Source organism: Schistocerca nitens, chromosome 6, assembly GCF_023898315.1.
Source record: "Schistocerca nitens isolate TAMUIC-IGC-003100 chromosome 6, iqSchNite1.1, whole genome shotgun sequence".
Taxonomy (NCBI): domain Eukaryota; kingdom Metazoa; phylum Arthropoda; class Insecta; order Orthoptera; family Acrididae; genus Schistocerca; species Schistocerca nitens.
The window spans coordinates 226,698,208-226,716,305 of NC_064619.1; the positions used below are offsets into that span (position 1 = coordinate 226,698,208).

General features: G+C 40.9%; 1 protein-coding gene across 1 annotated transcript in view; it reads left to right on the forward strand.

Moving 5' to 3' along the window:
- The first annotated feature begins 1,397 nt into the window (after positions 1-1,397).
- LOC126263295 (armadillo repeat-containing protein gudu) overlaps positions 1,398-18,098 on the forward strand; it is a 174,129-nt gene continuing 157,428 nt past the window's right edge. The window contains exons 1-2 of the mRNA XM_049960382.1: positions 1,398-1,599; positions 10,326-10,468. Of these exons, the coding sequence (XP_049816339.1) occupies positions 1,398-1,599; positions 10,326-10,468 (345 nt within the window). The remainder of the gene's footprint in view (positions 1,600-10,325; positions 10,469-18,098) is intronic.

Sequence of the window (18,098 nt, forward strand, 5' to 3'; positions counted from 1 at the left end):
AAATGACACACATTCCTTTTTCTTAGACCGCATCTCGTGGTCGTGCGGTAGCGTTCTCGCTTCCCACGCCCGGGTTCCCGGGTTCGATTCCCGGCGGGGTCAGGGATTTTCTCTGCCTCGTGATGGCTGGGTGTTGTGTGCTGTCCTTAGGTTAGTTAGGTTTAAGTAGTTCTAAGTTCTAGGGGACTTATGACCACAGCAGTTGAGTCCCATAGTGCTCAGAGCCATTTTAGCTTTTTTCTTAACCACAGTCCAACATTCACTAAATGTTTCCCGTTCCAAACAGTCCATAAATTCGCTAAATGTTGTGTATCTTCTCCTTTCCGCAAACATTTTATATGTACACAAGGATTCAGATGTTGCTGTAGACACAGCGCTGTTGTCCAATCTTATTCTTCTTGCCTCTGGGTCTTCTCGTTTATTCTGTATCAGTGTCAGGTATTGAGGACAGTTGGGAAAAATTGATGGCACAGATTGAGCTCTAAGTCGCGGTGTGTAGCGTGGAGCCACTATTTTCCGTCCAGTTGTCTCGTCAAAGCACTCTGTATGTTTCAGAACATCCTCTTTTGGAAAGTGTAGTTCACATACCTCAAAATAATGGCTGAAGTTGAAGACTAATTCGATTGTGTTAGAGCTCATACACATCGTACAATTATTTTCAATGGAAATCTTTGCTACAACCTGACTTGTCACAACACAGCTAACTGTATGATCTTTACTCTGAAAAGCAGTATTTTCCTCCATGCAGGTCAAATAAATCGTGCCTTCGAGTAAATAAAAAATAACGTAGGAAACGCGATTTCGTCTATTCAAGTGTGAATACTAGTTGCTGAACTGACCGGTCAAAATTTGTTTACTACGTAAGACTGAAGACACAAAACCAGTAGTGGTGCCTGGGTACAAAATCGTACAGGTCTTCAAAAGGTATAAATAAAGAATATAGAACTATAAAAACTGAAAACATGGAACGCTATCGGATTTACTTACTTTGGAATACTTGGTTGGTGAAAATGCATCCCTGTGAATGGCGGCAATCCACTTACGACGAAGGATTTTCGTCGTTAGGAAACGAAAACACATGGACCTTAGGTCCATTTGGATAATTCCCGTTACAACAAGGAACACAGCACTTGTACACCATGGTGAAAACTCTCACTATAACTGCTGTAGTGGAAAACACACAATAAGTTACACAAAAGGAACGGCACTGCACAGCTAACACTCACGATCGTACGCCATGTGACTTGCCTAGCCGTTGTGACGTCACTAACGACTGATGACGTAGCGCCCGGGCCTTCCTTTGAGTCGGTGTTTCTGGGACTGAAGGGGGTCTCCTACAAGGCATTGTGCGTGGTGTTCGCAGGGACTTGGACTTCGGGGACTCCCCAGTCCCACAAATGCCGGAGCGGGGCGGCGCAGCGGGCGGCGGCGGCCCCCGGGTGGTGCTGGTCACCGACCTGGACGACGGCAGCGACTCCTCCTCCACGGAGTCCTCCTCCTCCTCGGAGGACGAGTCGCGCTTCCAGGAGTCCGCCCGCAGCTCGGACCTCTCTTCCGAGTTCTGGCAGATCCAGAAGCTCGTCAAGTACATGAAGGCCAGTACTCGTCTGCACGACGTGCCTTGACACTTCCCCAGTCCTTGTACGTCTTCATTTCAGTTTAATCTCTGGAATCACTGTAACACTTCTCGGTTCTGTAGTTTGGATCTTTATCGCATTTTCTGAAGTAACTGTTACTTTCGAGGCTGTCTGTCGGAGCAGCTTTCAAGGACGTTTCAGTAAGTAGCTTTCTTAGGACCAAAGACGCCTTTTTCAGTAACAAATTACGTGTTTTTCAACATATCCTAATAATCTTTCAACATAATCCCCTTTAAGCTTACACACTTTTCCCAACATCCTCACCAGGTTTTTCAGTCCCTTCAAGGTAGCTATTAGCGAGCTCTAAAATAGTCTCTCTCAACGCTGACCACCTCATTTAAGCATAATTTTTTACTAGAAGGCCAGTTCCTCTACTTTGAAACCGGAAAAAAATTTTAATTTAGCAAGCTCAGGCAAATAAGGGAGTGCAACAGCAGCTTAATGACTAGAATCAAATAACCAGTGACGCGATGCCGCTAAACTCACTCCAGGGAAAAGCTAGTTTCAGTCGAAGCCTACTGGGAAGTGACTTCAAAAAGAAATCTATTGGCGGTGACAGCTCCAGGTGAATTTGCTAGCATGTTGTCGTGGTGAAACATTTTTTCCTCTTCGATAAAGGGAAACATATTACCTCTAATTTCCTGTCAAAAACGTCCCATATGTCACTATAGTAATATCGGGTGATCGTTTGTCCCAGAAGCTACATGGCACAAATTTCTTCGACCATCAACGAAAATTATAATCATCTTGGGGTTGAAGCTCCTTTTTCCGTGTTTGTTTTAACAATAAGTATATTTTTGGATAGGGTCCGCCTTCAGCAAAACACAGTTTTGTTTTTTTAACACAAACATGTTTCACTGCAGTTGCAGCATCTTCAGTGGGCTTTTATTTTTCATCTGTTAAAAATAAACAATGTTCTTTACTGTTTGTATACATGTAACTATTAGTTTTTAAATCGTAATTACAGATATTTGAAAAACACATAAATTATGAATTCGTACCTTTTTACCACATGGTGTGGTTTTTCTGATGTGCTGTGTTTCTACAGTGACTGCTTTGTTCCACAGTTTGTCATCTGCAACCACTTATACCTTAAAGTAGATAAATTATTTAAGCCAAAATTACGATTTGAAAAACTGTTATTTCTATGCGTGAAATTATTTAATTATTTTGTGTGGGGGGGGGGGCTGGGGGGGGGGGGCTGGGGGGGGGGGGGTGTTTTTACACCTTCAACTGTTCCACTGCTTGCTATGTTTGTTTTTACAGCTGGTAAACAGTGAAACACTGACGGTGACAGTGGTAGTGTTTGAGAGTGATGAAGATAAAGAAAAAGAAAATGTAACTGAAACATCACATAAAAACGCACACACACACACAAAGGTATGAATTCATAATTTATGTGTTTTTTCAAATATCTGTAATTACGAGTTAAAAACTAATAGTTACATATATACAAACAGTAAAGAACATTGTTTATCTTCACCAGATGAAAAATAAAAGCCCACTGAAGACGCTGCAACTGCAGTGAAATATGTTCGGATTAAAAAAACAAAATTGTGTTTTGCTAAAGACGGACCCTATCCAAAAACATACGTAACGAAAATTATATTGTGGAATTTTCCAATCATCGCTACAATATCCACACCTGCCTGGTATCCTAGGATACCATCATAAAAAATAAATGTCAGACCTCGTAGTGACGCGTTGAAGCAACCTAATTGGTGTTATTGATAGTTTGCATTCTATACCGTCACACATTTTCCCACCAATATAAAAAAAATTGAGCCACTGAACGGTACTGCTTGTTTTCCATCTCGGCGAAAACCATACAGCACAATTTGCTGAAATATCTGCCATATCTAAATTAACCTTTGTCGGGTTACAGATGACGGTGTACCATGATAACCTCAACTTTCATTAGCAATGACATCTGTCTCCAAACATATGTACTTACCGAGCCGCCCTCATAATGGCCGCCTGCATGAGCCACATACGGATGTTAAACTATATGATCTAAACCAACACATACACAAAAAGTCCATGTAAAATATTCTTTCCTAATGATGAACTCTTTGCAAACAATAAAGTCATTTGAAACAAATCGAATGTATTAATATTTCTATTGAGTAAGAAATACGTCCCCTGAGAAGCATTCTCTCCAAGTTAATGAATTCAAATGTTATTCAATCTGTTGTTTAAGTTCATATTACAGAAACGTTCAAAACTTCAATAACGTTTAGAAACAGTTTTAAACTTCTGAACAACCTTTTAAACTCGAAAATATTCGTTCCTTTACTCAGGATACAGCAATGGCCCATATTAGAATATCACTCCTGTCCACGTGCGTTTCTACAAATCATTGTAACTTCCGAAATATTTATTTGCGCTTTGTGATAGGCCAACAGATATATTTTGCTGTTTAAGCATCCCAAACTACGAGTATAATTGGTGTCACGATAGCGCCCGTTAAACTACGGAATCTCTGGTTGGGTGGGTGGGGAGAGGGGGATGGGCAGCTGGCCTACCCTGTTCCTCGCCGGATACGCCCTGGAATCTTCCTACCACGGCCGACACGAGCCATGGGGATGGAATGTTCGCTCACACGTTCCACCAACTACTACACTTTCCTAGGGATGTGGGATGTTGCCAAACTGTAGATGGTCGATAATAATCGACTCCAAAACGTCGATGATAAATGTATAGAACGGCGTAAAAAGCAACACACAAATACATCTTTATCATATTTAATAATAAATAAAAACAGGAAAAATTAATATTACATATATCACAAGGATACGTCAGATACTATAATGATTTCTTATTACCTGTTGGTAATTTCTTTAATGATCCAGGTATAAATCGATTCTTTCTGCGTTGTCCACGTTTAACGTAATCCGGAATTCCCCTCCATTTTATAGCACTTTTCGTGATAACGTAAGTGTTGAAAATATAATACATAAAGTATCGATAACGGTGACGTCGCTAGTCGGTGAATAGACTGCCGTATTCTTCCGTTAGCGTTTTTAATGTTAACACGGGTCGCGTAAAAGTAGAAGACAGTGTTTACTATTCGTAATAATTATCTTTCGAAGGAATAAGCTAACTAAAATCATTCGATAACTGACGGAACCGAACTGTAAAACCTTAATTGTGGGTATGGTGGTTTTCTTTATACCGTACTTAAGTGGATCAAATGTAATCTTACGTATCATAAACGGAAAATGTACTTACATAGCTCGATGCACAGTTTTTATCAAATAAAAAATGCGTAACATACATTAGGGGCCACACTATTTGGCATCAAGAAAATATTAACTGAATGGGCAGTTAAAGGCGTCAGTCAACACTTAGCTGAAGCAACAGTCAATATTGCTGCCTCAGTTCGTTCAAAAATATTCCTGCTCGCTTCCCCCACGGCTACGTTTGGCAGGTCGCAAAAGTGTTTCTCTGGCTCTGCTGTTATTCACAGTGATACCAAGTAGCCAGGCTTAATCAAGTTTGATTCCGTGTGGAGACAGTCTAAGCCCAGCGACTGTGTTCATTTGAAGTAGTAAAGGGTATAGCAGTCAATAGCAATGATGATTATTGCGTATCTAGATTTCTGTCACAGTGTGGCCATTTTCAGTGCAGTAAATGTAAGTTAAAATATTAAAAACACTTGTATGTATACGTAGACCTAACTGGGCTGTTGATGTCAGAGGCTGAGTTCACCTCGTGTAGACTGGACTACGTGCATGTGCAAGTGTTTTTTATGTTTTAACTTACATTTATTGCACTGAAGATGACCATACAGTGACCGAAATCTAGATATGCAATAAACAACACTGCGACGGATTGCTGTCTACTTTTTGTTTTTACCTCATAAAAAATTTAAATTCACCTCCTCTCCCTCCCTCCCTCCATCGGTAATTACCCTTAGGTTGGGAGTTGCTCCTCTACCTGATGTGTCAGAGGATGAGCACTTATCGATATGACGAAACATGTACTCGACGCACGGTGAAGTTAATCTTCATTTTAGTGTTAATGCCCGTTGGCTACTAAACAACAGATTTCGTGACAGATGGTAAGGAAGAGGCGGACCAATTCTCCAGACTGAAACGCACTAGACTTTTACTTGTGGGCTACTAGTAACCTGTCACGTATTGAACCACGAAAACAAAATGCAGAGCGTTTTGGCTTCTGTATTGTGGAATAGGGCCTTATTTAAGGCCGGGCTACCTAGGATACGGCCTAAGGAACCGCACCACATAAGTATACAACAGGAAATGTGTTTATTTTAATTATCTGCTGTAGGCCTTCTTACACTCGTAAGAGACGTAGACGTAGCTATTTTGTATGAGCTTACTCGGCTGAATTTTTCAATGGACAGCCGATACAATTTAAGTCAGGATTCACCACTCAAACCCCGCGATTCCTTACTTCAAATTCCCAGCAGTGGCTGGCCGGTATGTACTTCTCTTCGACTTTTCAAAATACGGTTAACGGAATGTTTGCAGTTTGAAATGAGCTCCATTTAGTCAGACACGTATTCTTGAGTCTTAAACTTGTGGAAAGCTTAATTTTATATCGAGGTGCGGTGGGAAAGATTGGGAACGTACCTGACAAGACAACACACTGACTCGTGGCAACAATAGATGTCACGTGATCACTGTGGACGTTTTAGTGAGAAAAACATAAACAAACGCAGTTTTAAAATATTGTTATATACTTGTAAAAATATTTTTGTTGCAACAATTATGGTATTACCAACAGGAAACAAATCCAGAAATTCCTTCAGCTTCGCTATTACAGCAACATTCGCCTCCGTAGCTCAGTGCTCAGCGTGTCTGGCTGATGTGCGGAGGACCCGGATTCGATTCCAAGTAGTGACCCGGATATTTGCTTGCTGGGAGGACTGGAACGAGTGCACTCAGCCTCGTGATGCCAATTGAGGAGCTACTTGAATGAGAAGTAGCGGCTCCAAAAAACATGGCTCTGAACACTATGGGAGTTAACTTCTGAGGTCATCAGTCCCCTAGAACTTAGAACTACTTAAACCTAAGTAACCTAGGGACATCACACACATCCATGTCCGAGGCAGGATTCGAACCTGCGACCGTAGTGGTCGCGCGGTTCCAGTCTGTAGCGCCTATAACTGCTCGGCCACTCCGGCCGGCAGTGGCTCCAAGGTCTAAAAAAGCGCCGAAGGCGAGGAGAGCAGTGTGCTGAGCCCACACCCCTACATTTTTTTTCTTTAATCACTCTTCTGACTGGTTTGATGCGACCCGCCACGAAATCCTCTCCTTTGCAAACCTCTTCATCTCAGAGTAACACTTGTATCCCATGGACTCAATTATTTGCTGTATGAACTCCAACATTTGCATTCCTCTGTAGTTTTTGCTCCCTCTAATACCATGGAAGTTATTCCCTGATGCCTTATTAGACATTCTTTCATCCTGTTCCTTCTTATTGTCAGTGTTCCCCACATATTCCTTTTCTCGCCAGTTCTGCGCAAAACATCCTCGTTCCTTACCTTATCGGTCCACCTAATTTTCAACTCTTTCTGTTGTCTTCTGTTCCCCTTTTCCCACAGTCCATGTTTCACTAGCATACTATCCTGTGCTCTAAACATACATTCTCAGAAATTTCTTCCTTAATTAAGACCTATGTTTGATGCTAGACTGCCTTTTTTGCCAGTGGTAGTCTTCCTTGTATGCTCTCCTTTCTCCAGCTTCCTATGTATTCCTTAACTTCATCCACTTCCGTGATCCCCAAGTCTCATGAAGTTTATCACTGCTCTCAGTTCTACTCCTTATCATTACTTTCGTTTCTCTTCGATTTATTCTCAGTCCATATTTTGTACTCTTTAGACTGTTCATTTCTTTCAACAGAATTATATTATATAATTCTTCTTAACTTTCAGTCAGGATAGCATAGTCATCAGCGAATTTTATCATCGATATCCTTTCACCCTGAATTGTAATCCATTGCACCTTTTTTTTAAAAAACTTCCGTCTTTGCTTCTTCGATGTATAGATTGAACAATAGGGACGAAAGATTACATCCCTGTCTTACGTCCTTTTTAATCCGACCACTCCGCACTTCAGTTTTATTGTTCCTTCTTGGTTCTTGGACATATTGTATATTACCCGTTTCTCCCAATAGTTCATCCCAACTTTTCTCAAAATTTCGAACATCTAGCACCATTGTCGAACACTATTTCCAGGTCGACAGACGTACGAACGTGTCTTGATTTTTCTGTAGTCTTTCTCTCCATTATCAACGGCAACGTCAGAATTGCCTCCCTGGTGTCTTTGCCTTTCCTAAAGCGAAACTGATCGTTCTCTAACAGATCCATTCTTCTGTATATTATTTTTGCTACCAAATCGGAGGCATGAGCTGTTAAGCTGACTGTGCCTTTGTTAAATCAAAGAATACACTACTGCCCTCAACTTATCCCTGAGGGCTTCTAGTGTCTCACATCTACAAGTGTCCTAGGATCTGGAGTGCGGAGTTTTTATTCATTACAGGATTCTCATACTTTTCTAGAAGTAACTTCACGTACTCACGCTAAGCTTATCGTTTAGTCAGCTGTAGTACAAAGGCACTTTATTGTGTGGACCGTGCAACATTTTCAGTTTAGTTGGAACATTATGGAATCAGCGAAGAGGCTCAACAGTGGTCCACTTTATGTGTGAAAAATTGGAAGCAAAACATTGTCCTCCAGTGTTAACGAACAGGGAAGAGATTTGAATCTGATTTGGAGGGGGGGTGGGGGGTGGGGCGAGGGAAGTCATGTAAAGTGGGGGAAACCACACGGTTCTGTTCTGGATCCGTTGCTTTTCTTGATATATATGATAGATGACTCTAACGTTTTTTTTCTTTGCAAATGGTACAAGCGTTATTCAGAAGACATAAAACGCAATATAAATGAGGTAGCTAATAGCCTAGTCAGTAACATCAGTGTGTGACATTCCGAGAACAGATTACAGCTTAACTACAAAGAATCGCAGTGAATATATTTTCTGACACAGAATTTTTCTGAAAGCGAAATTTTACTGTCTCGTGGAGGCCAAACAGTCAGTGAAGCAGATCATTTGATGCTTTTTGTACTGAGAGTATATGGTAGTCTTTCTTGGAACTGTAACGTTAAAGAAATTGTGCAGAAGCCGAATGCTGCTATTTTACTAAAGAATCATCTCCGCTGTCCGTGACACAAAACGTGAAAGTTTGTTCATTTTGCTTAGTTTCACTCTATTACCGCGTGTCGTGTTATATTTTGGGGCAGCTCTGTGATTCTATCAACAATAGTCTTAGGCCAGATTAGGTCGTTCAGTCTGATCTGTCGGTTCGCGAAATTCGTGTAGGGCTTTGTTCAGATCGCTAGGAACGCTTTCAAATTCGAGTTGGAAGGTGTCTTTGTGGCACAGTCCTATTTTGCACGAGAGTTACTCGCAGTGGTTGAGAAATTTTGTCTGTAATATGTTATTTGTTCTTATACTCTCTCGCATTTTTCGAGTTTTATTAATTTTTGTTAATTCCGCAAATACAGTATTTACTCGTTTTCTGACCATATGTGGCAAGCATAGTTTCACGGATCTCATAATACTATTAAAATAAGTACATACGGACTGCTTTCACAACACATTCCTCTTGTTTGGAAGAAGAAAATATTGTATTTGTAAGCTGGTCCGAAACCTTACATTTCCAGGTTAGACTACATTGTTTAAAACTCTGAACTATACCTTAGTCGTGAGGAAGAGAATGAACCACCCGCCAACATGAAACCCTTTCTTGCCACGAAATGTTCAAAATGCTCCCCGCTGGTACTGATACACGCACCAATCCGACGTCGCATTCAATCCCAGATGAGCAGTCTTTGACAGCAGGGTCGTATTAAGAGTTCATACACCTCTAAGCTGAGCTTGTAGCGTGGGCCCTGAAAGGGCAAATTTTGTGGTAATTAGCTTGACAAAATAGTAGTTTATAGCAAGTGTCGAATTAAAACCCCGTAACACATTATTTAATGTTTTTTTTTTATTTTACTGTATAAAATTTTCTGATACAATTTATGATTCTGTGAATTGAAGAGGTTGAAAAAAAAATGAAATGAATTTTCGTTTGACAATTATGCTTTGAAATTCTCCTTTCTATGGCGACTGGTTTGTTTTATGGCGGGTCGTAATAACAGACAAATAAAAAAGTCTTTACTATTACACTGTTGTTATTCGCTTACGGTGATGTGTTCGCTGCCATATTCCTTCTCTGTATTACGCTACAATGTCCCATGTAGTTGTAATAGCAAATCAAAGCAAAGCTCCGCGTTATGTCTCAGATGTGTCAATCGGATCCGACCGACCGGCTTGTCATCCTCAGGCAATGACGTCATTTGGATGCAATATGAAGGGGCGTCAGGTCAGCACACCTCTCTCCCAGGCCGATGGCGGCTATCTGTACCCTGGAGCCGCAATTATTGTCAATTCTGTTTTTGGCTTCCCCCCCACCCCCCACCCTTCCCAACCCACGTTCCTTTGGAAAATTTCTGTTGATGCTCATAGTTACACCCTAGTTTTCCTTAATTGGGAGGGGAGGGCATCGTTTGCAGGTCATTCGTCTTCGTCCTAGACATGTTCTGTAACTACAACGAGGGCCATACTCTTTGACTTTTACTTGTGCATAATTGAAAATATGTTTTTGATGTGTAGTCAGGAAACCAGACAGCGACGGTTATCGCACTCTGCTGCCTCAAGGACCACGACCTCACCACCGACGCCAACCAGACGGCTATAAGGGATACTGGAGGACTGGAAGTTCTCGTTAACCTCATTGAAACTGACGACTTCAAGTGCAAGGTAACTAGTCTACAATTATATCAAAGGTTAAATTCTGAAATAAAATAGTTTTTCACGCCAGCCGTGTATTGGTTATGACATTCCACATAGTATATCCCCTAACATATTTGTCTGTTCGAGATTTGTACAACAGTCTGTCCGATGTTGATCGAGCAAAAATTGGTTCTATACTCGATGATTTCAGCAGCTTACGACAGTGCAGTATCCATTCATGTTGTGCAGTATTCCCTTAGCTCTGAAACTGGTGTCCTTCTTAAATCGCCTTCATCTTGAGGTATAGCTAGAAATGTAAGAGGAGTAGGGAGCCGGAGAACCTGTGATATTCTGTCTCTAAAGAAATGGCTTGAACAACTGGTCCAAGCTTATGGTGCAGGATTTCCTGGTAGTTAAAAAAAATCCGGACAAGTTCGAGAAGGACTCGCACACCGAGGTTTCCGTACAACCTTAATTATGCATACAGATAGTTCGTCAATCGTAGTAATCAAGAAGCTCGACGAGTTTTCCCTGTTATCGGCAACGAAATAGGCAAGATAGACGTCTATGCGTTCCTGAGAAAAATTTGTCTTAATAGGACACACAGATAGTCGGATAACAAATGACAAAAAATAGTTTTTTTCATGTGATATAATTACTAATTAACAATTGTCGTAGTTTTTACTTTACAAGTACTGTGAAACTTTGCGTCTTGGCAAATTTCACGATTCTAGGTCAACAAGTATTACCTTGATGACTGAGTTCGTGAGTATTAAATTATGTGACATAAATGGCCGTATCTATTGGTTATGTAGACTTAGGAGCTTTCATTTATTACACCGCGAAGAGACTGTATACCTTAGCATGCGACATACATTTCGTCTACATAAGTCAACCCGTTCCTGAGAAAAAAGGGGATCTTATCATAGGGACCGGCAGACAGAAAGTCGGATAACAAACGAAAAAAAAAATTTTTTTTGGTCTGTTACAGTTACAAATTAACAATTTTCGATTTTTTTTCCTATAGGTGTACTGTGAAACATTGCTCCTTCCCAAAGTTCATGATTCCAGGTCAACGGGAAGTTCCCTATATGTTTTGATGAGTCAGTTTGTGAGTATTAAAATATATGACATAGATAGTTGTGTCTTTTGATTGCACTCAAAAAAGCAGCTAAAATCGTCTTCACTTCGCTTACAATCTGTCATATTCTTCGACAGAGTGACTTGTGTGTGTTAAACATCTTCAAACTCTTCTGCTTACATCTCATCTTACCCATTCGAGACTATGAACTTCTTGCAAATAAGGATCTTCGGATCGTAAAGATAAATTTTAGAATGAACGCTTAACGTAAGAAATTATTGTTCATATATCTGTCCTTCAATAATGAATAAGCTACATATCTTGTATGCCATAATACAGTGCCAGAAAAAATTCGTTACACCCCTTAGAGGCTTCATTCACTGAAGATTTATTAATGCAGCGGTGCATGTGGTGTACATGAAATAATTACATTTATAGCTCAATAGCACAAGCGGTTCTGAGGTACCAGGTATCGACCCATGCTGAAACACCCACATTAGTACGTGGTGTGGCCCACACGGGCGGCAATGCAGGCACCGACTCTGGTTGGGGTTGGGTTATTTGGGGGAAGAGACCAAACAGCGAGGTCATCGGTCTCATTGGATTAGGTAAGGCTGGGGAAGGAAGTCGGCCGTGCCCTTTCAAAGGAATCATCCCGGCATTTGTCTAGAGCGATTTAGGGAAATGACGGAAAACCTAAATCAGGATGGCCGGACGCGGGATTGAACTGTCGTCCTCCCGAACGCGAGTCGAGTGTGCACTGACTCTGGCATCCAGTCTACAGTACAGATGGCGAATACTATCCTGAGATATGATATACCGTGCTGTTCGACCTGTTCACGTAGTTCTACAAGAACAAGAGTTGCTGGTTGACAAGTCGCACGAGTCACTTGTCTCGAATGGCGACGAGTCTAGAGAGCGTGCCGGGCAGGGAAGTTACTGCACGTCTTCCAAGAGCATGCTGAGTTTCACGGGCAGTGTATGGGCGAGCGTTATAATATCTGAATAACACATCACTTTCGTGTTGCAAGGACAGCAAAAGAACGGGTTTCACAATATTCTACATGTACCGTGTGCTTGTTAGCATCCGCTCTATAAACACCAAAGGTGAATGAGAGTTGTAGCCAATTTTATCCCAGACCATAAGGCCTCGGGTGGGGCAGTGTGTCTTGGAGGAATACGACCATCACTTGTGTGTAGGCAGAATCTGCTTTCATCGCCGAAGACCACGGCGCGATTTTCCATCTTACAAGCGATCTCTGACGGCTCCAGTCGAGCCGTGCACGTGTGTGCTGTGGGGTGCGTGGAAGACGGGGCACACCTCGTGCGTGCCAGTAGTCCCACTGCTAATAGCCGGCTCGTCAGAGATCGTGTTCACACATCTGGACTGAGAAGCCTTTCTATCTGTGCTGTGGAAGCTGTACCGTCTGCCATTGCTGCCCCTACAATATGACCAACCTGGCGGCCGTCTGTACTCTGTGGACTTCCACAACCTTGTCTACTGGTGTGAGAATTCTCACGTGACCACTGATACCAGCATCGTTGCACAACTGACGCAGCACGTCCGATTTGTGTGGCAATGCTGCAAAAGTACCATCCCACCACTAGGAAGGCTACAATGTGATCCCTTTCAAACTTGCTCAGTTGGCTGCAGGAAGCACGGTTGCTTCTTCATTGTATGGCTTCCTGCTCGCTTCTCTCGTTTGCACCACACTAAGCCTTCTGGCAGTGAGCATTTCCTATTAAAAGGGAGACACAGCTGGCTCTCTTGTAGCTATGCCACTACGCTATCTGCGGGCAAACGACGCTGAAACCATTATCATTACATCTACTATCACCCAGGTGGCATATGTCGTCATCAGATCAAAATCGACGTGGTTTTTCGATGTGTACCAGTTTCTTTCCGATTTTGTATCGAAACAAACTTCCTATCAAAACCATTTCGCTTCCCCTGGACCGCTGATGTGTAAGCTTCTCAGGCATGGAGCGATTCTCAAACGAGTAACTACAACGATCATATTGCGCCTCTTAATGTCCACTCATGGCTACTGCTAGGAACGAACCTTCGCTGTCGCCTGCATGCCAGCAATACACACACAAAATCCATTGTTGAGTCTAGATATGCAGTTTTACTCGTTACTACAGCTCGCCGACGCCATTGCTCGCACACACGAGTGAGAGAATTGCGGCAGCAGTGGCCTTACACCTATGTCTTCCAATAGGACTTCTGATCTCCGGCCATTTAACAATGAACCGACGTGAAAGGTTGATGCAAAATGCCACATCCAACAGTGGAGCACCAAAAGCAATAACTGTTTGCCTTGTACTCCATAGCACATGAATTTACCCAATGTCCCGGTTCTGTAACGATCATGATTATGTTTACTTCACTTGATACATAAAAGTTAGAAGCAGTGTGTTAATTACAAAATCAAATGAAACTCTGATACCGTTAGAAAAACTTAGTTGACTGCTTGTGATAAGAAGGACATCTGGGTTCGAACCCTAGTTTGACACAAACTTTAATTTGTCTTGAGATATTCATATCAAGCGCAACAGTTTCTAAATAAGTAATTTTGAACTAATATTTATACAGACTTTCCTCCTCCTTTTGGTCCCAGACTCAGGGAACTTAAACGTCTTCCACTATTTACCTGATACCCTTATCCTATTATCTACGATACAGGTAATGAATTCTTCGATCTTATATTCTGCTAAGGCTCCCACTTAGAATTAAATCACTTTAGTTTAATTGTGGTAAACTGGTAGCCATTATATTCAGCTACCCAAATCTTATGTAAACAGTTTTATTTTGTACTGTAACCAAAAATACTTTAGCTAACAATACCGGATAACCTCAGTAGCCGAGAAACCATAGAAGTTCATCACACACATTTTTGTGTCCACGTGAAGATATGTGGTAATCAGAAGCAAAACTGTCGCAGTATTAGATTAGATCAGATGTTCTTTTTGTTGCACGTATCCTTAGTGAGATCTTCAAAGATGTACAACATGTAATAAGACAAGATTAAATCCTACATATTTACAAAAAAAAAAAAAATATGCTGATGTCTCTCCCACAGATTCTTAGTGAAACGGACCTCATGAATGTCAAAAACTCAAAAAAATCATAAATACATTTTCATTAAAGAACTGTCCGTCCCCATAGGTGAGAGATCAGCATGGTGGAAGACCCTGTGGGCTGCCCAGGTTCGATTCCCAGCTGGGTCATATTTCCTCCTGTTAGGCACAGGGTGTTGTGTCGTCTTTACCATCATGTCGCCAAAGTGGTGTCAACCAAAATGATTTGCAACAGGCAGCCGCAGCTGGTGCTCCTGGCCTAGACATACGCATTATTATTATTATTATTATTATTATTATTATCATTACTATTTAAGAGATAATAACGAACTTATCTCAAAAGCACGTGACTATACTGGACACTGAGCTACAAATGATAATTCTCATGGATGTCCTAGCCATACATCATCGATAAAATCTGACTTTTGCTCATCTTCAGTGCAGGAACGTGATCATTGCAAACAAGATGTTGCAAACTGATCTTCTCTTTGATGATGTATGGCTAGGACATCCATGAGATTTATCATTTGTAGCTCAGTGTCCAGCATTGTCACCTGCTTTCGAGATAAGTTCGTTATTATCTCTTAAATAGTAATAATAATAATAATCCATATGGCTAGGCCAGGAGCACCAGCTGCGACTGCCTGTTGCAAATCATTATATATAATCTCCACTAAAAATTTATTAGTAGCCAAAAGTTAGCCACCACATAAGCCACTTAGGCACCTCTTAAAATAACCTGTATTAGTTGTTACACTTTCCATGGCTGCTGCTAAGTCATTGAAAATGTATGTTCCTGAATAATGGACATTTTTCTGGACCAAAGTAAGCGACATTAAATCTTTAGGAAAATTGTTCTTATCTCTGTCACTGATTCATTAACTGTGTTGTAGCTTTACAAAACAGATATATTGTTTATAGCTAATGTCCCACATAAAATCAGTTAATCATCTCTAGCCGAACGGCTTGTGAAGTGGCCTGGATGCACATGACCACCACTTCTAGCGTCTCTTATAAACAGGCAACTACATGTTTTTTAATGTTACTGTTATCTGTTCATTTTTAGTTAGCTCATTGTCACATGAATCTTGGGCCTGAGATGTACAGGTTTCATGTAGGACACCCTGTATATCAGGAAACTATAGTGATAATCTCCATTCCTTGAACAGGCCTCTGCAGGACATTTATCAATTCACGCCATACGTAATTCATACTACACACTTGCATAATTGTAAACATTAGCTTTGACTGAGGGTTCTGTACGGCATTATGAGCAGCATATCTATTGGCATTCTGGCCAACTTTGCAGTTGAATTACCTTGAAAAAGTGCAAGTGGGATAGAAACTTCACAGCTCTACTACCCAAGAGGTCACAAGCTGTGCCCTCTTTGATAATGACATTATTATCAAGTGACAAGCTACATACTCCTTGTCTATGATGGCCTTAACATTCCAAGAAGGTACAACCCTTTTCTCGGGAAGGTGGCAACCATTCAAATAAAACAACCAAACACAGCGTAGTATCTTAGTGGCCATCAAATGAAAAAGCCAATCACAAATAAACCCAAGAGCCGCCATTTTGGCTGTGCTCAAAATTATCCAAGTGATCTGAATTTTTTGCTCTATGTTATAAAGTATTTTTGCAAAAATGACATAAAGAGTGTAACTTGCAGTAATTCCACATCTAAAATACATCACACACACACATACACACACTCACTCACTCACACGCGCATACATACACACACATATGCGCGCACGCACGTAGTACAATATGCCATGAACCGACAGGTTAGCAGCACTTGCGAATGCCCAGAGTTGATCCCTGTATCATAATTGGTGCAAGACACAATGGACTCTCAAATGAAATATTTTCCACATCTAAATTGTTCTATTATGCTAGTCAAGTGTCACATTGTTAATTCAATGTCCAAAATGTAGGCAAGAGTACGTCAGCGACACAGTGTTTCTGCCAGTGTTAATTCCACATCTTGTGAAAAGAGTACATTAACAAAACACACCCACATACACAATGTTTACGTCAGATGCTACAATAGTACCTCCACATCTAAAATACTTGAGGGGTGTTGGCAGTTCGATCAGAGAATGTGTTATTGCTGGTTCACAGAATAAATTAACATCACCTCATATTTTTACAAGTTGTTCAGCACTGTCACTTTACCAATTACAAATGATTTAGACCTATTTGAAGTTACGCATAAGATAACTTTTGAAGAAGGTTGCAACCTTTGCTGACGGGAACTAAGGCGTCAAGGCTATCTAAAAATGTATTTCCAATAATTAAATACTAAACAAAATCAAAAATTTAATTATAATCCTCCAAAATTTGAAAACATGTAAAATCACACAACATAGCCACGGACAACGGAAATGATCAAGCACAATTATTATAGGTGGGAAGAAACAGTTCTGCTGAGATATTAATTACTGTGATACCTCACTTAAATCACATATTTTCCTAATACACAACGGAACATCACTATATAAAATGTTTCCATACAACACAACCTGGCTAAAGACAATGGCCAAGACAGATGTGAAACGTCGATATATCGAGAATACAATCTTTGCATCGAAGTTAGAGTTTATCGCTCTGTTAACAATGAGGTCATTAGAGATGGAGAAGTATCTCAGATTAGGGAAGGATGAGGAAGGAAAGTGGCCGTGTCCTTGGAAAGCAACCATCCTTGCAGTTGCCTTAAGCGGTTTAGGGGAATCATGGAAAACCTAAATCTCAAACCGTTGTCCTCACACACAAATATGAGACCAGTGTGCTACCCCCCTTAACTGGTATTTGGTAAGGTGAGGCATTACTGAAACACTTGTAAAAACGTCAGGTGATGTGAATTTGTTCTGTGAATCAGCAATAGCATAGACTCAGATCGAACTGGAGATACCATTATAACACTTAACACAGACTTTGTTTGTGTGTGTGTGTGTGTGTGTGTGTGTGTGTTTTCCTGACGTGTTTTAGATGTGAAAATACTGCAAGTCACACCCTTTACATAATTTTTTGGATAAATACTTTTGAACATGGTGGAAAAAATTCCGATAGTTCAGATACTTTTGAGAACAGCCAAGATACGGCTCTGTAGCTGCACTTCGATTGCTCATTCCATTTTAATGCCTGCTGAAATACTATGCTGTGATTGGTTGTGTATATTTTAATGGTCACCACCTTTCAAGGAAATGAGTTGTGGCTTCTTGAGGTAATGAAGGTGTGGCATGTCACATGAAGATGACGTCATTGATAATGTTGGCGTGGCTTGTGATGTCATGGGTAGTATATTTATAAAGTTTCGTAGCCTAAAAGCACGTTTCAAGATCATTTAAGTAGAAAGTGGACTGAAATGGCCATAGATTTACTAATGTTATGGGGTAAAACGAAGTGAAGTGAGCTAGCTTTTTTTATTTTACAAGTTTCAAATTGCATATATTGAATCTTTTCAAATGTTGTTGATAAAGAATTATCTA